General features: G+C 48.6%; 1 protein-coding gene across 1 annotated transcript; it reads left to right on the forward strand.

Annotated features, from left to right (window-relative positions):
• Positions 1-13,265: 13,265 nt before the first annotated feature.
• On the forward strand, positions 13,266-23,237 carry LOC124028758 (E3 ubiquitin-protein ligase TRIM21-like; the record flags this gene model as incomplete). Its single annotated transcript, XM_046340731.1, has 4 exons — positions 13,266-13,397; positions 15,153-15,523; positions 21,122-21,217; positions 23,061-23,237. Coding segments are annotated over exons 2-4 (558 nt in total), but the record flags the coding sequence as incomplete, so codon positions are not given.
• Positions 23,238-23,447: the final 210 nt, after the last annotated feature.

Raw genomic sequence — 23,447 nt, forward strand, 5'->3', positions numbered from 1 at the left:
GGAAACCGGATTGCAAGAAGCGAGAAGGTACGGTGGGGGATTCGAGATGGTCAGTCACCTGTTTGTTGACTTGACTTTTGAAGACCTTAGATAGGCAGGGGGTAGATGGATATAGGGCTGTAACAGTTTGGGTCCAGGGTGTCACACCCTTTGAAGGGGGATGACTGCGGCAGCATTCTAGTCCTTGGGGATCTCAGACGATATGAAAGAGAGGTTGAACAGGTTGGTAATAGGGGTTGCGACAATGGCGGCGGATAGTTTCAGAAATAGAGGGTCCAGATTGTCAAGCCCAGCTGATTTATACGGGTCCAGGCTTTGCAGCTCTTTCAGAACATCTGCCATCTGATTTGGGTAAAGGAGAACCTGAGAGGGCTTGGGCGAGAGCTGCGGGGGGGCCGGGGCTGTTGGTCGAGGTAGGAGTAGCCAGGCGGAAGGCATGGCCAGCCGTTGAGAAATGCTTGCTGAAGTTTTCGATAATCATGGATTTGTCGGTGGTGACTGTGTTCCCTAGCCTCAGTGCAGTGGGCAGCTGGGAGGAGGTGCTCTTGTTCTCCATGGACTTCACAGTGTCCCAGAACTTTTTGGAGTTGGAGCTACAGGATGCAAACTTCTGCCTGAAGAAGCTGGCCTTAGCTTCCTGACTGATCTGCGTGTATTGGTTCCTGAGTTCCTGAACAGTTGCGTATCGGGGGACTGTTCGATGCTATTGCAGTCCACCACAGGATGTTTTTGTGCTGGTCGAGGGCAGTCAGGTCTGGAGGAACCAAGGGCTGTATCTGTTCTAGTTCTGCATTTTTTTGAACGGAGCATGCTTATCTAAAATGGTGAGGAAGTTACTCTTAAAGAATGACCAGGCATCCTCAACTGACGGATGAGGTCAATGTCCTTCCAGGATACCCGGTCGATTAGAAAGGCCTGCTCACAGAAGTGTTTTAGGGAGCGTTTGACAGTGATGAGGGGTTGTCGCTTGACTGCGGCACCGTAGCGGATACAGGCAATGAGGCAGTGGTCGCTGAGATCCTGGTTGAAGACAGCGGAGGTGTATTTGGAGGGCCAGTTGGTCAGGATGACGTCTATGAGGGTGCCCTTGCTTACAGAGTTAGGTTGTACCTGGTGGGTTCTTTGATGATTTGTGTGAGATTGAGGCATCTAGCTTAGATTGTAGGGACTGCCGGGTGTTAAGCATATCCCAGTTTAGGTCACCTAGCAGAACAAACTCTGAAGCTAGATGGGGCAATCAATTCACAAATGGTGTCCAGGGCACAGCTGGGAGCTGAGGGGGGTCGGTAGCAGGCGGCAACAGTGAGAGACTTATTTCTGGAGAGAGTACTTTTCAGAATTAGTAGTTCGAACTGTTTGGGTATGGACCTGAAAGTATGACATTACTTTGCAGGCTATTCTGTGAGGTTATGGGGCGTGCTCGGTCCGCCTTTTCCTGTAGTCCACGATCAGCTCTTTTGTCTTGCTCACATTAAGGGAGAGGTTGCTGTCTTTGCACCACACTGCCAGTTCTCTGACCTCCTCCCTATAGGCGTTCTCATCGTTGTCGGTGATCAGGCCTACCACTGTTGTGTCGTGAGAAAACTTAATGATGGTGTTGGAGTCGTGTTTGGCCACGCAGTCGTGGGTGAATAGGGAGTACAGGAGGGGACTAAGCACGCACCCTGAGGGGTCCCAGTGTTAAGGATCAGCGTGGCAGATGTGTTGTTGCCTGCCCTTATCACCTTGAGGTGGCCCGTTAGGAAGTCCAGGATCGAGTTGCAGAGAGAGGTGTTTAGTCACAGGATCCTTTAGCATAATGGTGAGCTTCGTGGGAACTATGGTGTTGAACGCTGAGCTGTAGTCAATGAACAGCATTCTCACATAGGTGTTCCTTTGTCCAGGTGTGAAAGGGCAGTGTGTCGTGTGATTGAGATTGTGTCATCTGTGGATCTGTCTTGGCGGTATGCGATTGAGTGAGTTTCTGGGATAATAGTGTTGATGTGAGCCATGACCAGCCTTTCAAAGCACTTCATAGCTACCGATGTGAGTGCTACGGAGCAGTAATAATTTAGGTAGCTTACTTCACTTCCTTGGGCAAAGGGACTATTGTGGTCTGTTTGAAACATGTAGGTATTACAGATTCGGTCAGGAGAGGTTGAAAATGTCACTGAAGACACCTGCCTGTTGGTCCGCTCATGCTTTGAGTACACGTCCTGGTAATCCATCTGGCCTCGCGGCTTTGTGAATGTTGACCTGTTTAAAGGTCTGGCTCACATTGGCTATCGAGAGAGTTATCAAACAGTCATCCAGAACAGCTGGTGCTCTTGTGTATGCTTCAGTGTTGCGTGCCTCGAAGCGAGCATAAAAGGCATTAAGCCCGTTGGTAGGCTCACGGCTGGGTTCCCCATTGTAGTTGTAATTGTTTGCAAGCCCTGCAACATGTCCGACGAGCGTCAGAGCTGTGTGGTAGGATTCAATCTTAATCCTGTATTGTCCCTTTGCCTGTTTGATGGTTCGTCCGGATTAGTGTCCTGCTCCTTGAAAGCGGAAGCTCTAGCCTTTAGCTCGATGTGGATGTTGCCTGCAATCGATGGATTCTGGTTGGGGTATGTATGTACGGTCACTGTGGGGACGACGTCGTCAATGCACTTATTGATGAAGCCGATGACTGAGGTGGTGTACTCCTCAATGCCATTGGGGGAATCCAGGAACATATTCCAGTTTGTGCTAGCATAACAGTCCTGTAGCGTAGCATCTGATTCATCTGACTGCATCCATTTTGAGCAAGTCACTGGTACTTCCTGCTTTAGTTTTTGCTTGTGAGCAGGAATCAGGAGGATAGAATTATGGTTAGATTTGCCAAATGGAGGGCGGGGGAGAGCGTTGTATGCATCTCTGTGTGTTGAGTGTGAGGTAGGTCTAGAGATTGTTTTCCTCTGGTTGCATATGTGACATGCTAGTAAAAATATGGTAAAACTGATTTAAAACTTTCTCCCCTCTCTCTCCAGATGAAATCTCGCGTCTTGTGACGGCCGGCCGCCCAACAACCTGCCCGCTTGACCCTATCCCCTCCCCTCTTCTCCAGACCATTTCCGAGACCTTCTCCCTACCTCACCTCGCTCATCAACTCATCACTGACCGCTGGCTACGTCCCTTCCGTCTTCAAGAGCGAGAGTTGCACCCCTTCTGAAAAAACCTACACTCGATCCCTCCGATGTCAACAATTACAGACCAGTATCCCTTCTTTCTTTTCTCTCAAAACTCTTGAACGTGCCGTCCTGGCCAGCTCTCCCGCTATCTCTCTCTGAATGACCTTCTTGATCCAAATCAGTCAGGTTTCAAGTCTAGTCATTCAACTGAGACTGCTCTCCTCTGTATCACGGAGGCGCTCCGCACTGCTAAAGCTAACTCTCTCTCCTCTGCTCTCATCCTTCTAGATCTATCGGCTGCCTTCGATACTGTGAACCATCAGATCCTCCTCTCCACCCTCTCCGAGTTGGGCATCTCCGGCGCGGCCCATGCTTGGATTGCGTCCTACCTGACAGGTCGCTCCTACCAGGTGGCGTGGCGAGAATCTGTCTCCTCACCACGCGCTCTCACCACTGGTGTCCCCCAGGGCTCTGTTCTAGGCCCTCTCCTATTCTCGCTATACACCAAGTCACTTGGCTCTGTCATAACCTCACATGGTCTCTCCTATCATTGCTATGCAGACGACACACAACTAATCTTCTCCTTTCCCCCTTCTGATGACCAGGTGGCGAATCGCATCTCTGCATGTCTGGCAGACATATCAGTGTGGATGACGGATCACCACCTCAAGCTGAACCTCGGCAAGACGGAGCTGCTCTTCCTCCCGGGAAGGACTGCCCGTCCCATGATCTCGCCATCACGGTTGACAACTCCATTCTGTCCTCCTCCCAGAGCGCTAAGAACCTTGGTGTGATCCTGGACAACACCCTGTCGTTCTCAACCAACATCAAGGCTGTGGCCCGTTCCTGTAGGTTCATGCTCTACAACATCCGCAGAGTACGACCCTGCCTCACACAGGAAGCGGCGCAGGTCCTAATCCAGGCACTTGTCATCTCCCGTCTGGATTACTGCAACTCTCTGTTGGCTGGGCTCCCTGCCTGTGCCATTAAACCCCTTCAACTCATCCAGAACGCCGCAGCCCGTCTGGTGTTCAACCTTCCCAAGTTCTCTCACGTCACCCCGCTCCTCCGTTCTCCGTCCACTGGCTTCCAGTTGAAGCTCGCATCCGCTACAAGACCATGGTGCTTGCCTACGGAGCTGTGAGGGGAACGGCACCTCAGTACCTCCAGGCTCTGATCAGGCCCTACACCCAAACAAGGGCACTGCGTTCATCCACCTCTGGCCTGCTCGCCTTCCTACCACTGAGGAAGTACAGCTCCCGCTCAGCCCAGTCAAAACTGTTCGCTGCTCTGGCCCCCCAATGGTGGAACAAACTCCCTCATGACGCCAGGACAGCGGAGTCAATCACCACCTTCCGGAGGCACCTGAAACCCCACCTCTTTAAGGAATACCTAGGATAGGATAAGTACCCCCCCCCCCCCCTTTAAGATTTAGATGCACTATTGTAAAGTGACTGTTCCACTGGATGTCATAAGGTGAATGCACCAATTTGTAAGTCGCTCTGCATAAGAGCGTCTGCTAAATGACTTAAATGTAAATGATGTAAATGTAAGTCTGCCTGCATTAAAGACCCCAGCCACTAGAGCGCCGCTTCTGGGTGAGCATTTTCTTGTTTGCTTATGGCCTTATAGAGTTGGTTGAATGTGGTGTTAGTGCCAGCATCGGTCTGTGGTGGTAAATAGACGGCTATGAATAATATACAGTGGGGCAAAAAGTATTTAGTCAGCCACCAATTGTGCAAGTTCTCCCACTTAAAAAGATGAGAGAGGCCTGTAATTTTCATCATAGGTACACTTCAACTATGACAGACATAATGAGAGAAAATAATCCAGAAAATCACAGGATTTTTAATGAATTTATTTGCAAATTATGGTGGAAAATAAGTATTTGGTCAATAACAAAAGTTTATCTCAATACTTTGTTATATACCCTTTGTTGGCAATGACAGAGGTCAAACGTTTTCTGTAAGTCTTCACAAGGTTTTCACACTGTTGCTGGTATTTTGGCCCATTCTCCTTGCAGATCTCCTCTAGAGATTTAATAATAATAATAATAATATATGCCATTTAGCAGACGCTTTTATCCAAAGCGACTTACAGTCATGTGTGCATACATCACCTCATTCTCCTTCAACCATAACAGGAAACTCCTTACCATCTCATTCTCCTTCAACCCTAACAGGAAACTCCTTGCCCTTGCCATCTCATTCTCCTTCAACCCTAACAGGAAACTCATTACCCTTACCACCTCATTCTCCTTCAACCCTAACAGGACACTCCTTACCACCTCATTCTCCTTCAACCCTAACAGGACACTCCTTACCACCTCATTCTCCTTCAACCCTAACAGGACACTCATTACCCTTACCACCTCATTCTCCTTCAACCCTAACAGGACACTCCTTACCCTTACCATCTCAATCTCCTTCAACCCTAACAGGACACTCCTTACCCTTGCCATCTCATTCTCCTTCAACCCTAACAGGACACTCCTTACCACCTCATCCTCCTTCAACCCTAACAGGACACTCCTTACCATTACCATCTCATTCTACTTCAACCCTAACAGGACACTCCTTACCCTTACCATCTCATTCTCATTCAACCCTAACAGGAAACTCCTTACCCTTACCATCTCATTCTCCTTCAACCCTAACAGGACACTCCTACCACCTCATTCTCCTTCAACCCTAACAGGACACTCCTTACCACCTCATTCTCCTTCAACCCTAACAGGACACTCCTTACCACCTCATTCTCCTTCAACCCTAACAGGACAGTCCTTACCCTTACCATCTCATTCTCCTTCAACCCTAACAGGACACTCCTTACCCTTACCACCTCATTCTCCTTCAACCCTAACAGGACACTCCTTACCATCTCATTCTCCTTCAACCCTAACAGGACAGTCCTTACCACCTCATTCTCCTTCAAACCTAACAGGACAGTCCTTACCCTTACCACCTCATTCTCATTCAACCCTAACAGGAAACTCCTTACCCTTACCATCTCATTCTCCTTCAACCCTAACAGGAAACTCCTTACCATCTCATTCTCCTTCAACCCTAACAGGAAACTCCTTGCCCTTACCATCTCATTCTCCTTCAACCCTAACAGGACACTCCTTACCCTTACCATCTCATTCTCCTTCAACCCTAACAGGACAGTCCTTACCCTTACCACCTCATTCTCCTTCAACCCTAACAGGACACTCCTTACCACCTCATTCTCCTTCAACCCTAACAGAACACTCCTTACCACCTCATTCTTCTTCAACCCTAACAGTACACTCCTTACCACCTCATTCTCCTTCAACCCTAACAGGACACTCCTTACCCTTACCATCTCAATTCTCCTTCAACCCTAACAGGAAACTCCTTACCACCTCATTCTCCTTCAACCCTAACAGGACACTCCTTACCCTTACCACCTCATTCAACCCTAACAGGAAAATCCAAATCAAATCAAATCAAATTTTATTTGTCACATACACATGGTTAGCAGATGTTAATGCGAGTGTAGCGAAATGCTTGTGCTTCTAGTTCCGACAATGCAGTGATAACCAACAAGTAATCTAACTAACAATTCCAAAACTACTGTCTTATACACAGTGTAAGGGGATAAAGAATATGTACATAAGGATATATGAATGAGTGATGGTACAGAGCAGCATACAGTAGATGGTATCGAGTACAGTATATACATATGAGATGAGTATGTAGACAAAGTAAACAAAGTGGCATAGTTAAAGTGGCTAGTGATACATGTGTTACATAAGGATGCAGTCGATGATGTAGAGTACAGTATATACATATGCATATGAGATGAATAATGTAGGGTAAGTAACATTATATAAGGTAGCATTGTTTAAAGTGGCAAGTGATATATTTACATCATTTCCCATCAATTCCCATTATTAAAGTGGCTGGAGTTGGGTCAGTGTCAATGACAGTGTGTTGGCAGCAGCCACTCAATGTTAGTGATGGCTGTTTAACAGTCAGATGGCCTTGAGATAGAAGCTGTTTTTCAGTCTCTCGGTCCCAGCTTTGATGCACCTGTACTGACCTCGCCTTCTGGATGATAGCGGGGTGAACAGGCAGTGGCTCGGGTGGTTGATGTCCTTGATGATCTTTATGGCCTTCCTGTAACATCGGGTGGTGTAGGTGTCCTGGAGGGCAGGTAGTTTGCCCCCCGTGATGCGTTGTGCAGACCTCACTACCCTCTGAGAGCCTTACGGTTGAGGGCGGAGCAGTTGCCGTACCAGGCGGTGATACAGCCCGCCAGGATGCTCGATTGTGCATCTGTAGAAGTTTGTGAGTGCTTTTGGTGACAAGCCAAATTTCTTCAGCCTCCTGAGGTTGAAGAGGCGCTGCTGCGCCTTCTTCACAACGCTGTCAGTGTGAGTGGACCAATTCAGTTTGTCTGTGATGTGTATGCCGAGGAGCTTAAAACTTGCTACCCTCTCCACTACTGTTCCATCGATGTGGATAGGGGGGGTGTTCCCTCTGCTGTTTCCTGAAGTCCACAATCATCTCCTTAGTTTTGTTGACGTTGAGTGTGAGGTTATTTTCCTGACACCACACTCCGAGGGCCCTCACCTCCTCCCTGTAGGCCGTCTCGTCATTGTTGGTAATCAAGCCTACCACTGTTGTGTCGTCCGCAAACTTGATGATTGAGTTGGAGGCGTGCGTGGCCACGCAGTCGTGGGTGAACAGGGAGTACAGGAGAGGGCTCAGAACGCACCCTTTGTGGGGCCCCCGTGTTGAGGATCAGCGGGGAGGAGATATTGTTGCCTACCCTCACCACCTGGGGGCGGCCCGTCAGGAAGTCCAGTACCCAGTTGCACAGGGCGGGGTCGAGACCCAGGGTCTCGAGCTTGATGACGGGCTTGGAGGGTACTATGGTGTTGAATGCCGTGCTGTAGTCGATGAACAGCATTCTCACATAGGTATTCCTCTTGTCCAGGTGGGTTAGGGCAGTGTGCAGTGTGGTTGAGATTGCATCGTCTGTGGACCTATTTGGGCGATAATCAAATTGGAGTGGGTCTAGGGTGTCAGGTAGGGTGGAGGTGATATGGTCCTTGACTAGTCTCTCAAAGCACTTCATGATGACGGAAGTGAGTGCTACGGGCGGTAGTCGTTTAGCTCAGTTACCTTAGCTTTCTTGGGAACAGGAACAATGGTGGCCCTCTTGAAGCATGTGGGAACAGCAGACTGGTATAGGGATTGATTGAATATGTCCGTAAACACACCGGCCAGCTGGTCTGCGCATGCTCTGAGGGCGCGGCTGGGGATGCCGTCTGGGCCTGCAGCCTTGCGAGGGTTAACACGTTTAAATGTCTTACTCACCTCGGCTGCAGTGAAGGAGAGACCGCATGTTTTCGTTGCAGGCCGTGTCAGTGGCACTGTATTATCCTCAAAGCGGGCGAAAAAGTTATTTAGTCTGCCTGGGAGCAAGACATCCTGGTCCGTGACTGGGCTGGGTTTCTGCTTGTACTCCGTGATTGACTGTAGACCCTGCCACATGCCTCTTGTGTCTGAGCCGTTGAATTGAGATTCTACTTTGTCTCTGTACTGACGCTTAGCTTGTTTAATAGCCTTGCGGAGGGAATAGCTGCACTATTTGTATTCGGTCATGTTGCCAGACACCTTGCCCTGATTAAAAGCAGTGGTTCGCACTTTCAGTTTCACACGAATGCTGCCATCAATCCACGGTTTCTGGTTAGGGAATGTTTTTATCGTTGCTATGGGAATGACATCTTCAACGCACGTTCGAATGAACTCGCACACCGAATCAGCGTATTCGTCAATATTTTTATCTGACGCAATACGAAACATGTCCCAGTCCACGTGATGGAAGCAGTCTTGGAGTGTGGAGTCAGCTTGGTCGGACCAGCGTTGGACAGACCTCAGCGTGGGAGCCTCTTGTTTAAGTTTCTGCCTGTAGGCAGGGATCAACAAAATGGAGTCGTGGTCAGCTTTTCCGAAGGGGGGCGGGGCAGGGCCTTATATGCGTCGCGGAAGTTAGAGTAACAATGATCCAAGGTTTTACCACCCCTGGTTGCGCAATCGATATGCTGATAAAATTTAGAGTCTTGTTTTCAGATTAGCTTTGTTAAAATCCCCAGCTACAATGAATGCAGCCTCCGGATAAATGGTTTCCAGTTTGCATAGAGTTAAATAAAGTTCGTTCGGAGCCATCGATGTGTCTGCTTGGGGGGATATATACGGCTGTGATTATAATCGAAGAGAATTCTCTTGGAAGATAATGCGGTCTACATTTGATTGTGAGGAATTCTAAATCAGGTGAACAGAAGGATTTGAGTTCCTGTATGTTTCTTTCATCACACCATGTCTCGTTAGTCATGAGGCATACGCCCGCCACTCTTCTTACCAGAAAGATGTTTGTTTCTGTCGGCGCGATGCGTGGAGAAACCCGTTGGCTGCACCGCATCGGATAGCGTCTTCCCAGTAAGCCATGTTTCCGTGAAGCAGAGAACGTTGCAGTCTCTGATGTCCTCTGGAATGCTACCCTTGCTCGGATTTCATCAACCTTGTTGTCAAGAGACTGGACATTGGCAAGAAGAATGCTGGGGAGTGGTGCGCGATGTGCCCTTGTCCGGAGTCTGACCAGAAGACCCCTACGTTTCCCTCTTTTTCGGAGTCGTTTTTTTGGGTCGCTGAATGCGATCCATTCAGTTGTCCTGTTTGTAAGGCAGAACACAGGATCCGCATGGCGGAAAACATATTCTTGGTCGTACTGATAGTGAGTTGACGCTGATCTTATATTCAGTAGTTCTTCTCGACTGTATGTAATGAAACCTAAGATGACCTGGGGTACTAATGTAAGAAATAACACGTAAAAAAACAAAAAACTGCATAGTTTCCTAGGAACGCGAAGCGAGGCGGCCATCTCTGTCGGCACCGGAAGTTACAAACAAGGGTAAGGACACTCCTTTCCACCTCCTTCAACCCTAACAGGACACTCCTTTCCACCTCATTCCATTCAACCCTAACAGGACACTACTTACCATCTCATTCTCCTTCAACCCTAACAGGAAACTCCTTACCCTTACCATCTCATTCTCCTTCAACCCTAACAGGACACTCCTTACCACCTCATTCTCCTTCAACCCTAACAGGACACTCCTTACCCTTACCACCTCATTCTCCTTCAACCCTAACAGGACACTCCCTTACCACCTCATTCTACTTCAACCCTAACAGGAAACTCCTTACCCTTACCACCTCATTCTCCTTCAACCCTAACAGGAAACTCCTTACCCTTACCACCTCATTCAACCCTAACAGGACACTCATTACCCTTACCATCTCATTCTCATTCAACCCTAACAGGACACTCCTTACCACCTCATTCTCCTTCAACCCTAACAGGACACTCCTTACCACCTCATTCTCCTTCAACCCTAACAGGACACTCCTTACCACCTCATTCTCCTTCAACCCTAACAGGACACTCCTTACCCTTACCACCTCATTCAACCCTAACAGGACACTCCTTACCACCTCATTCTCCTTCAACCCTAACAGGACACTCCTTACCACCTCATTCTCCTTCAACCCTAACAGGACACTCCTTACCCTTACCACCTCATTCTCCTTCAACCCTAACAGGACACTCCTTACCCTTGAATTCAGACGCATGTTCACCTCCACAGTTGCAGCATTTCCCTTCATCTGGCACACAATACTCTTCCCTTCTGAACACACTTGACACATGACCAAATCTTTTACATTTATGACACTGAAGGGGCTTGTGCACAAAAGCTCTTTCAGGGTATTTCATGAATCCAAACTTTATATGAGAAGGGAGAGACTCTTCATCAAAGAACAGTAGCATGGATGAAGTAAATTTATATTCTCCAGCAACCATACGGGTCAGTACCTACGGGTCAGTACCTACGGGTCAGTACATATGGGTCAGTACCTACGGGTCAGTACATACAGGTCAGTACATACGGGTGAGTACCTACGGGTCAGTACCTACGGGTCAGTACATACGGGTCAGTACCTACGGGTCAGTACATACGGGTCAGTACCTACGGATCAGTACATACGGGTCAGTACCTACGGGTCAGTACATACGGGTCAGTACCTACGGGTCAGTACCTACGGGTCAGTACCTACGGGTCAGTAGGTAGGAGCCCTGCTTCGAAAATCCACGCGGGAAACATTCCACTCCGATGTCTTTTGAGTCTTAAAACACGTTTCTTCTGCTCCTCAGACACACACAAAAAAACAAAAAAACCACTTGTTTTGACTCTCACCAACTCCACACTTTCCGTCAACACATTCCAGATTTTCCTGTAGACGTTAAACAGATTCCCCATGTAGCATTGGTCCAACACCTTCACTCCGACTAAAAACGGGGCTAGGGTTTCCTAGTTTCCACCACAACTATTCTTCTCTTGTGTCCCTTTTTCGTCACCACGGTAACCCACTCATTCTCACTTCCTGTACTATTAGCTTTACCCGACTCACAAGCAGTTTCAAACAAAACCTCAGTTTCCGCCATCTTCTCACTTCCTTGAAGTAATTCCAATCTCCACGAGTTTCCATCTACTGCAGAGAGAGTACGTCGAATTAGTTTACACTCAGAACAACATGCCAGAGAGTACAGAACGTCACCCCCCAGAGGAAGACCTGTCCAAGTGGTCTTACCGGAGTACTGTAAAGATTCCTGAAATGAATGCAGAAGTGATGTTCCCCAAAAATGGACCATAGAATCTCTGTCCTACTGTTACCAGCTAACAGAATCTCAGTTTCAAAAATCAGGAAGAGATGTCGCTATGTCAATACAACACGGATTTAAAATGAGAAGTCCTACGAGGTGAGAAAAAAAGGAAATGTCAGTAGAAAACATTTTTAAAAAGAAGGGGGTTTATGAAGATACTGAATGATTCTGTCAAGTTACCAGGAGGGTCATTACAGCCTGTTTCTATCTACTGCAGGGAGAGCTTGCAGAGTTCTGTCATGATATTCAGGTCTGTGCCCAAACAGTTAGAGCTTCTACTTTTAAAAATAAGTCTCTCAATGTTACTGTTGCCGCTTGTTATAGACCCCCCTCAGCCCCCAGCTGTGCCCTGGACACCATATGTGAATTAATTGCCCCCAATTTATCTTCAGAGGTGACCGAAATTGGGATATGCTTAACACCCGGCCGTCCTACAATCTAAGCTAGATGCCCTCAATCTCACAAAAATGATCATGGAACCTACCAGGTACAACCCTAAATCCGTAAACACGGGAACCCTCATAGATATCATACTGACGAACCTGCCCTCTAAATACACATCTGCTGTCTTCAACCAGGATCTCAGCGATCACTGCCTCATTGCCTGCATCCGTACGGGTCAGCGGTCAAACGACCTCCACTCATCACTGTCAAACGACCACCCCTCATCACTGTCAAACGACCACCCCTCATTACTGTCAAACGCTCCCTAAAACACTTCAGTGAGCAGGCCTTTCTAATCGACCTGGCCCGGGTATCCTGGAAGGATATTGACCTCATTCCGTCAGTGGAAGATGCCTGGCTATTCTTTAAAAGTGCTTTCCTCACAATCTTGAATAAGCATGCCCCATTCAAAAAATTTAGAACGAGGAACAGATATAGCCCGTGGTTCTCTCCAGACCTGACTGCCCTTGACCAGCACAAAAACATCCTGTGGCGTATTGCATTAGCATCGAATAGCCCCGCGATATGCAACGTTTCAGGGAAGTTGGGAACCAAGATACACAGGCAGTTAGGAAAGCTAAGACTAGCTTTTTCAAACAGAAATTTGCATCCTGTAGAGGGGTGGTGTTTTTTTTTTTTTTGGCCTACTTCTAAAATTACACCGCGGCCGCCACGCCATTTTTCTTAATATTTATATATATTTCACTGTGACCTGCTGCTGCTTATCAGGCAGTTTGTTACTGCCAGTTGTTCTACCAGTTGAAGGTAGGCTATGAAATTGTCATAATAGAGATATCTACTTCCTACCCTTTTTTTCTCGATAAAACATTAACGCGCATCAAATAAATAACGGCGACAAAGCACAGAAACGACTTTCAGGCGCATTAAATCAGTTGAAAGGGAAGTGGTTTTCAAGCCTTTGTGAGCGGGTTTTTGACTAGGTATGGGCTATAAATGTAAATAGACGTGGCAACCCTGAGTCTGGACTTCCTGGCGAGGCGGGGCTCAGCAGCAGATAACTAACATCTGGCGAAGAGCTCGAGCTCTCCACCTCGGGCTGCAGAGACAGTAGGTCACATTCCTTCGACTCTTTATACACAAGTTGTAGCTTGCATACCAAATAATCAAATAGTAGCTTGCTAGTGTGTTGTTTAAAACAAAAAATAAAACCATGTAGCTAGATACCGTGCATTAGTTAACTAGGAGTATGCTTGCCAGTTAACTATAACCACAAGGTTTCTAAACCAGAGGTGCAAAATAGGAAAACCTCCGGGGAAACTTACGAAAGAGACCGAACAAGGCCGGGGTTTGAGAATTTAAATTAGAAAGTACAACATTATTCCCTTTAGTAGTTAATTTTCTTTCGATCTAAAGGCATCACCAAGTAGTTGAACATGTTATTACACCAACCGCGTGACATTGACAAACTGACACGTTTTAATTTGTTAATAAAAAACGACCTTTAGTACTGTATCCTTTAAGTATTTTGTTATTACCCCCCCCCAGCTGAACTGTTCCCGTTAATGTCAGCTGACTGGGTCAATATCCAGCTTTACTTTCGAGTTTAGAGAACTGTGACGTGTTATTACGAAAACTACTCAAATGATTTTGTGATTAGTTAACTAATGATAGATGGACATTTTTTTTAAATGTGTTTTTTATTTTCGTCTCTCTACATAATATTACTATATGTCCCAGCTTGCTTGCCGTAGTTTTTTAGTAAACACAGAACCCCCCCCCCCCCCCCCCAGGCCTTTATTTTAAGTCCGTTTTCCACCCTGCCGACTCCTGTATTAGTAGTTGCGCACCGACTAGCCGTCAGAACCGACTGTGTTCCCGGTGTGTTGTCGGGCGCAGTGTTTTACTACTGTGGGCAATGAGACCTGTCCACGTTACTGCTCGGTAAACACGTGAATAACATGACTCCTGTGACTCTGAGCTCGTCCCATTCTTTTACTATAGGGGAAATATAGGTCTGTCTATTTGGCCAAATAACCTCCTAATGTGTATTTATATTTGTGTTTGTTTTTAATTGGCCATCATTTTAAACATGCTCGTATCTTTTTAATTATGTAAGGCAGGGCAGCGTACTCCATTGTCACCAACGCCAGCTCCGAAATACCTTGTTCCCTTTGAACATTGAGCCCCCCCCCCACACTAAATATCCCGCAATGTGTTTATTTAGGTTTTTATTTATTCCAGCTCGTACAGCATTTCAGTCAGGATTACTCTCCTCTTTCTAATGAAATAAGATTGGACAGTTTACTCTGCTGTCATCGATCGCTTAGACCAGAAATAGTCTAAAGTTGCACCCCCCCCCCCCCACTTCCTCGTTGTTATGCAGAGATAAAGCAAACTTTGCACCATCGAGGTTTACTTTCTACACGAGTTATTTTCCAGTTTCGTCCCCCAGAACAGATTTGTTGTGGTAAAATAATAAAGGGATAACATGTTTTTGGTGGCATTTAGGGGAAATGTAACTAAGCGTCTCTCCAGTCTAAACAGGCGTTCCTCTGCTATGGGCTCGGCTCAGACAACAATCCTACCCTAATGGTTAGCTGTGTAACAGACCAAATGTTATTTGCTTGCTGTGGGTGCTCTCTCCCTGACGGCTGATGTTACTTTAGCCTGGCTGAAAAAAACATCATTTGTGTTTTGATCAATTCCATTATAGTTGGTGATGAGTTTAGAAGGCTGAACTTTTAGCCTCCCGACAGTTGTCATTGAGATTCAGTGTAGCTAGGTGTATAGCTACTGTACTGATATGAATACTCCTAGCCTAAAAGTGTGTGTGTATAACATGGTCTCTCTCTCACCCTCCAGTCTCTTAGCGACGAGCCCTGTGGTCTGCCTCTAGCCTGTCTATGAACTGAAGTGCCTCATTTCTAAAAGAACAGAGCGTCCTCATCATGTCTGCGGCAGCTCCCAACAGTAAGAGCCAGTCCAGTCTCAGAGAAGACTTGACCTGCGCCATCTGCTGTGACCTCTTTACTGAGCCGGTGATGCTGGGGTGCATGCATCACTTCTGTAAGCACTGTATCAGTACCTACTGGAGGGGTACCCAGACACCGGTTTCCTGTCCCCAGTGTAGGAAGGAGTTCACCACCAAACACTTCCAGACCAACTATCTGGTGACAGCCATGGTGGAGAAGGTTAGGGCCTCCACCTCGGACTGTTATGTCCAGAATATACAGGTGAGTTAGTTATGTCCAGAATATACAGGCGAGTTAGTTAGTTATGTCCAGAATATACAGGCGAGTTAGTTAGTTATGTCCAGAATATACAGGTGAGTTAGTTAGGTTGAGAATATACAGGCGAGTTAGTTATTTTAAGAGTTGTCTTTTTCTTTGTGCAGCTGTTGTGGGTTGTGTTGTAGTGTAATGTGTTGTTCTTGTGTTATTAAATGACCGAACGAGTAAAAAGCAATGGCTGGCGCACACCCAAAAGAAAGTAGGTAGAGGTGCATATGAATGGCTGGTGAACTGTAGTCTATAAAAATAAATAGTCGGCCAGTCGCTACGTAATATATGACATTTAGCAGACGCTTTTATCCAAGCTCAAGCTCACAGTGATATATTGGGTAAACGGCCAACATTTCAGCATCACTGTGCCTCCTTCAGACCCCTGAAGGCATAGTGATGCTGAAACATTGTTGGTTTATCCAATAAATGACTGAGTTGGGTTTTATATTCGTGTCTAACTTCAAGCCTTGACTTTCACTGAGGTTTTGGTTCAGCCTTGCGCGGTTGCGGCCTTGCGGATGACTCGGATTCTGTTTGAAACCTTTAACGAATAGCAGCTTCAAGTCACCATATGTAAACATGGACAGAAAGTGACCTTTGAGTTGAGGAAATGGGGGGGGGAAATGGCTTCTCATGTGTTCCTCATCTTGCTCCCCCCCCCCCCCCCGTATGTTAACTTTGCCAAAGCAATTGAAGTAGATAATAAACAAAAGTGACAAAAAAATGAAGTGAACATTACACTCACGTTCCAAAATAATAAAGACATTTCAAATGTGTGTATCTGTGACCACCTCGTCTCTCTCTGTGTCGCTGTTCCCGTCTCTCTCTCTCTGTCTCTGTTCCCGTCTCTCTCTCTCTGTCGCTGTTCCCGTCTCTCTCTCTCTCTGTCGCTGTTCCCGTCTCTCTCTCTCTCTGTCGCTGTTCCCGTCTCTCTCTCTCTCTGTCGCTGTTCCCGTCTCTCTCTCTCTGTCGCTGTTCCCGTCTCTCTCTCTCTGTCGCTGTTCCCGTCTCTCTCTCTCTGTCGCTGTTCCCGTCTCTCTCTCTGTCGCTGTTCCCGTCCTCTCTCTCTGTCGCTGTTCCCGTCTCTCTCTCTCTGTCGCTGTTCCCGTCTCTCTCTCTCTGTCGCTGTTCCCGTCTCTCTCTCTCTGTCGCTGTTCCCGTCTCTCTCTCTCTGTCGCTGTTCCCGTCTCTCTCTCTCTGTCGCTGTTCCCGTCTCTCTCTCTCTGTCGCTGTTCCCGTCTCTCTCTCTGTCTCTGTTCCGTCTCTCTCTCTGTCGCTGTTCCCGTCTCTCTCTCTGTCGCTGTTCCCGTCTCTCTCTCTGTCGCTGTTCCCGTCTCTCTCTCTCTCTGTCGCTGTTCCCCGTCTCTCTCTCTCTCTGTCGCTGTTCCCGTCTCTCTCTCTCTCTCTGTCGCTGTTCCCGTCTCTCTCTCTCTCTGTCGCTGTTCCGTCTCTCTCTCTCTCTGTCGCTGTTCCCGTCTCTCTCTCTCTCTCTGTCGCTGTTCCCTCTCTCTCTCTCTCTCTGTCGCTGTTCCCGTCTCTCTCTCTCTCTGTCGCTGTTCCCGTCTCTCTCTCTCTGTCGCTGTTCCCGTCTCTCTCTCTCTGTCGCTGTTCCCGTCTCTCTCTCTCTGTCGCTGTTCCCGTCTCTCTCTCTCTCTGTCGCTGTTCCCGTCTCTCTCTCTCTCTGTCGCTGTTCCCGTCTCTCTCTCTCTCTGTCGCTGTTCCCGTCTCTCTCTCTCTCTCTCTCTCTGTCGCTGTTCCCGTCTCTCTCTCTCTGTCGCTGTTCCCGTCTCTCTCTCTCTCTGTCGCTGTTCCCGTCTCTCTCTCTCTGTCGCTGTTCCCGTCTCTCTCTGTCGCTGTTCCCGTCTCTCTCTCTCTCTGTCGCTGTTCCCGTCTCTCTCTCTCTCTGTCGCTGTTCCCGTCTCTCTCTCTCTCTGTCGCTGTTCCCGTCTCTCTCTCTCTCTGTCGCTGTTCCCGTCTCTCTCTCTCTCTGTCGCTGTTCCCGTCTCTCTCTCTCTCTGTCGCTGTTCCCGTCTCTCTCTCTCTGTCGCTGTTCCCGTCTCTCTCTGTCGCTGTTCCCGTCTCTCTCTCTCTGTCGCTGTTCCCGTCTCTCTCTCTCTGTCGCTGTTCCCGTCTCTCTCTCTCTCTGTCGCTGTTCCGTCTCTCTCTCTCTCTCTGTCGCTGTTCCCGTCTCTCTCTCTCTCTGTCGCTGTTCCCCGTCTCTCTCTCTGTCGCTGTTCCCGTCTCTCTCTCTCTCTGTCGCTGTTCCCGTCTCTCTCTCTCTGTCGCTGTTCCCGTCTCTCTCTCTCTCTGTCGCTGTTCCCGTCTCTCTCTCTCTCTGTCGCTGTCCCTCTCTCTCTCTCTCTGTCGCTGTTCCCGTCTCTCTCTCTCTCTGTCGCTGTTCCCGTCTCTCTCTCTCTCTGTCGCTGTTCCCGTCTCTCTCTCTGTCGCTGTTCCCCGTCTCTCTGTCGCTGTTCCCGTCTCTCTCTCTCTCTCTCTGTCGCTGTTCCCGTCTCTCTCTCTCTCTGTCGCTGTTCCCGTCTCTCTCTCTCTCTCTGTCGCTGTTCCCGTCTCTCTCTCTCTCTGTCGCTGTTCCCGTCTCTCTCTCTCTCTGTCGCTGTTCCCGTCTCTCTCTGTCGCTGTCGCTGTTCCCCGTCTCTCTGTCGCTGTTCCCGTCTCTCTCTGTCGCTGTTCCCGTCTCTCTCTCTCTCTGTCGCTGTTCCCGTCTCTCTCTGTCGCTGTTCCCGTCTCTCTCTCTGTCGCTGTTCCGTCTCTCTCTCTCTCTGTCGCTGTTCCCCGTCTCTCTCTCTCTGTCGCTGTTCCCGTCTCTCTCTCTCTCTGTCGCTGTTCCCGTCTCTCTCTCTCTGTCGCTGTTCCCTCTCTCTCTCTCTGTCGCTGTTCCCGTCTTCTCTCTCTCTGTCGCTGTTCCCGTCTCTCTCTCTCTCTGTCGCTGTTCCCCTCTCTCTCTCTCTGTCGCTGTTCCCGTCTCTCTCTCTCTCTGTCGCTGTTCCCGTCTCTCTCTCTCTGTCGCTGTTCCCGTCTCTCTCTCTCTCTGTCGCTGTTCCCGTCTCTCTCTCTCTGTCGCTGTTCCCGTCTCTCTCTCTGTCTGTCGCCGTTCCCGTCTCTCTCTCTCTCTCTGTCGCTGTTCCCGCTCTCTCTCTCTCTGTCGCTGTTCCCGTCTCTCTCTCTCTGTCGCTGTTCCCGTCTCTCTCTCTCTCTGTCGCTGTTCCCGTCTCTCTCTCTGTCGCTGTTCCCGTCTCTCTCTCTCTGTCGCTGTTCCCCGCTCTCTCTCTCTCTGTCGCTGTTCCCCGTCTCTCTCTCTCTCTGTCGCTGTTCCCGTCTCTCTCTCTCTCTCTGTCGCTGTTCCCGTCTCTCTCTCTCTCTCTGTCGCTGTTCCCCGTCTCTCTCTCTGTCGCTGTTCCCGTCTCTCTCTCTCTCTGTCGCTGTTCCCGTCTCTCTCTCTCTCTGTCGCTGTTCCCTCTCTCTCTCTCTCTGTCGCTGTTCCGTCTCTCTCTCTCTGTCGCTGTTCCCGTCTCTCTCTCTCTCTGTCGCTGTTCCCGTCTCTCTCTCTCTCTGTCGCTGTTCCCCTGTCTCTCTCTCTCTCTGTCGCTGTTCCCGTCTCTCTCTCTCTCTCTGTCGCTGTTCCCGTCTCTCTCTCTCTCTGTCGCTGTTCCCGTCTCTCTCTCTCTCTGTCGCTGTTCCCGTCTCTCTCTCTCTCTGTCGCTGTTCCCTCTCTCTCTCTCTCTGTCGCTGTTCCCGTCTCTCTCTCTCTCTGTCGCTGTTCCCGTCTCTCTCTCTCTGTCGCTGTTCCCGTCTCTCTCTCTCTCTGTCGCTGTTCCCGTCTCTCTCTCTGTCGCTGTTCCCGTCTCTCTCTCTCTCTGTCGCTGTTCCCCGTCTCTCTCTCTCTCTGTCGCTGTCTCGTCTCTCTCTCTCTCTGTCGCTGTTCCCGTCTCTCTCTCTCTCTGTCGCTGTTTCCCGTCTCTCTCTCTCTGTCGCTGTTCCCGTCTCTCTCTCTCTGTCGCTGTTCCCCGTCTCTCTCTCTCTCTGTCGCTGTTCCCGTCTCTCTCTCTCTCGTCGCTGTTCCCGTCTCTCTCTCTCTCTGTCGCTGTTCCCGTCTCTCTCTGTCGCTGTTCCCGTCTCTCTCTGTCGCTGTTCCCGTCTCTCTCTGTCGCTGTTCCCGTCTCTCTCTCTCTCTGTCGCTGTTCCCGTCTCTCTCTCTCTCTGTCGCTGTTCCGTCTCTCTCTCTCTCTGTCGCTGTTCCCGTCTCTCTCTGTCGCTGTTCCCGTCTCTCTCTCTCTGTCGCTGTTCCCCCCTCTCTCTCTCTGTCGCTGTTCCCCGTCTCTCTCTCTCTCTGTCGCTGTTCCGTCTCTCTCTCTCTCTGTCGCTGTTCCCTGCCTTCTCTCTCTCTCTCTCTCTGTCGCTGTTGAGGTAGTGAAGGCATGTTCCGCCAAGCAGCACAGTGTAATCTAACTGACAGTAATTCACTCTAGGTTCATCCCAAATGACCCTATACCCTTTATAGTGTACTTCTTTGACTGGGGCCATAGGGACTATATAGGGTGCCATTTGAACACATGGTCTCAAACCAAAGGTCTCTTATATTCCCTGATACCAGGATGGCAACATGTAGCCCTGCAAGCCTGTGGTTTTATCTTGTTATGTCAGTAACTCAATCAACCCATGTTATCTTCCAATAGTTGTCCGGAACAGAACCATTATTTATTTTAAACCGATTTGACCCCACCCACCACCACCAAAGTACCTGTTTTATATATTTATTTCTACCTTTTGAAATAGATTATTTGTTACTTTGTAGCATTTAAATAACTTCACCAAACAGTGTGGATACAGCAGCTACAGATGAGTCGTTCCGGAGAGGAATGAGACGGACATTTAGCTAAAAGGCTAGGGCTGGCTGGGACTGTAGGGAGGGGTACGTGGAGCCACTGTGGGTAGGGATGGGGGTACGTGGAGCCACTGTGGGTAGGGATGGGGGTATGTGGAGCCACTGTGGGTAGGGATGGGGGTACGTGGAGCCACTGTGGGTAGGGATGGGGGTACGTGGAGCCACTGTGGGTAGGGATGGGGCGTGGAGCCACTGTGGGTAGGGATGGGGGTACGTGGAGCCACTGTGGGTAGGGATGGGGGTACGTGGAGCCACTGTGGGTAGGGATGGGGGTGCGTGGAGCCACTGTGGGTAGGGATGGGGGTCGTGGAGCCACTGTGGGTAGGGATGGGGCACGTGGAGCCACTGTGGGTAGGGATGGGGGTACGTGGAGCCAGGGATGTGGGTAGGGATGGGGGTCGTGGAGCCACTGTGGGTAGGGATGGGGGTACGTGGAGCCACTGCGGGTAGGGATGGGGTACGTGGAGCCACTGCGGGTAGGGATGGGGGGTACGTGATGAGTTCAGGTTTCTGTGGTCCCTGTTTCTCCCCAATCAAAGTTTCATATTCTTCCAATTAACACACAGGAAACGCTTTCCTCATTAACCTGTTTCTTTTGAAGTAGCCGAACATTTTGACCACGTTCTTTTTATATGTTTTGTTGTCAGAAACAACAGAAGGATTCGTTGGAGGCCCACAGACGGAGACGAGAGGATTTCATCACTGTTCTAAATGGAGACAAGGACAAGATGGAGAGCATCAAGGTAAAGACCTGTGTGTGATGCAGAGACGAGGAATAATGGAGTCTGTAAAGGTTTAGGATCATCAACATTAAGTCTGTCCTCTTGTCCGTCACAATTTAAAACAAATAGTTGGACATGAAGATTATAGATTTAAGTTGTTAAAAAATAGTGTCTAGTTTGAGAAACAAGTCCTCAACTGGCAGCATCATTAAATAGTACCCACAAAACACCAGTCTCGACCTCAACAGTGAAGGCGACTCAGGATTTTTTGGCCTTCTAGGCAGAGTTCCTCTGTCCAGTGTCTGTGTTCTTTTGCCCATTTTAATCCTTTCTTTTTATTGGCCAGTCTTCTTTGCAACTTTGCCTAGAAAGGCCAGAATCCGAGTCACCTCTTCACTCTTGATGTTGAGACTGGTGTTTTATGGTACTATTTAATGAACTGCCAGTTGAGGACTTGTGAGGCGTCTGTTTCTCAAACTAGACACTTTAATGTACTTGTCGTCTTGCTCAGTTGTGCACCGGGGCCTCCCACTCCTCTTTCTATTCTAGTTAGAGCCAGTTTGCACTATTCTGTGAAGGGAGTAGTACACAGCTGTACGAGATCAATGGCAATTTCTCGCATTTAATAGCCTTAATTTCTCAGAACAATAATAGACTGACGCGTTTCAGAAGAAAGGTCTTTGTTTCTGGACATTTTGAGCCTGTGTCGAACTCCACAAATGCTGATGCTCCAGATACTCAACTAGTCTAAAGGCCAGATTTATTGCTTCTTTAATCAGGACAACAGTTTTCAGCTGTGCTAACATAATTGTAAAAGGGGTTTCTAATGATCAATTAGCCTTTTAAAATTATAAACTTGGATTAGCTAATGTAATGTGCCATTGTAACACAGGAGTGATGGTTGCTGATAATGGGCCTATGTAGATATTCCATTAAAAATCAGCGTTTCCAGCTACAACAGTCATTTACAACATTAACAATGTCTACACTATTTCTTGATCAATTTGATGTTACTTTAATGGACAAAAAGCACTTTTTTCTTTCACAAACAAGGACATTTCTAAGTGACCCCAAACTTTTGAATGGTAGTGTATCTATGTTTTTGTATATCAGCCCAGGGATGACAGGTGGCAAAATAAAGACTTACTGTCAAACCTGTAGTGTGTTGAAGGAGAGGACTGCAGTTGGTGAGTTATTTATGTCCCTTCATTATGGATGGTAGTTGGTGTTTAAGAAGGGGTTTGTTTGTTGGGGTGTAAGATGGGGGCTTTTGGCTGTTGGGGTGTAAGATGGGGGGCTTTGGCTGTTGGGGTGTAAGATGGGGGCTTTGGCTGTTGGGGTGTAAGATGGGGCTTTGGCTGTTGGGGTGTAAGATGGGGGGGCTTTGGCTTGTTGGGGTGTAAGATGGGGGCTTTGGCTGTTGGGGTGTAAGATGGGGGGGGCTTTGGCTGTTAGAGTGTGAAATGGGGGCTTTGGCTGTTGGGGTGTAAGATGGGGGGCTTTGGCTGTTGGGGTGTAAGATGGGGGCTTTGGCTGTTGGTGTGTGAGATGGGGGCTTTGGCTGTTGGGGTGAGATGGGGTGGCTGTTGGTGTGGGATGGGGGCTTTGGCTGTTGGGGGTGTGAGATGGGGTGGGGTGGCTTTGGCTGTTGGTGTGTGGGATGGGGGGCTTTGGCTGTTGGGGTGTAAGATGGGGTTTGGCTGTTGGTGTGTTTCTGATTCATGTCCCACTCAGGTCAGTTTCTTTCACACGACTATGGATTCATCTTCATTCAGTCAACTTTATTTTCCCCAGAACATTTATTAACATGTAGGATTTGATTAATATCCAGGTTGATACCCCCATCTCACCCCTCTGTCTGTAGAGAATTGGCTCTGAGCTGCAGGTGCGATCAAGGGGAGTTCCAGGCGTTGCATGCCTGCCTTGCGGAGGAGGAGGCGTGTGTGTTGGAACAGCTGCGGAGGGAGGCAGAGGTGGCTCTGGAGCAGCTGCAGCAGCCACCTGGAGGCTGTCCGAGAGGCTGTCAGTCAGCTGGACCACAGTATGAGAATCCTGCATGAGGCTGCTACTACCACGCACCAGACTGGACTAGTAGAGGTATTGGAAGAGTTTCAGGGTTTATCGAAATCCCACTAGGCGTGTCTGGGACTAATAGAAAAGGAAAAAGTGATGTTGTGGAGTTGAGACTGGAGAAGATTGTTTCCTGAAACTCTCCTTGACTTGAGCTGCAACGACCACATTCCAGTCTGCT

Source organism: Oncorhynchus gorbuscha, unplaced genomic scaffold, assembly GCF_021184085.1.
Source record: "Oncorhynchus gorbuscha isolate QuinsamMale2020 ecotype Even-year unplaced genomic scaffold, OgorEven_v1.0 Un_scaffold_4810, whole genome shotgun sequence".
In the NCBI taxonomy this organism is placed as follows: domain Eukaryota; kingdom Metazoa; phylum Chordata; class Actinopteri; order Salmoniformes; family Salmonidae; genus Oncorhynchus; species Oncorhynchus gorbuscha.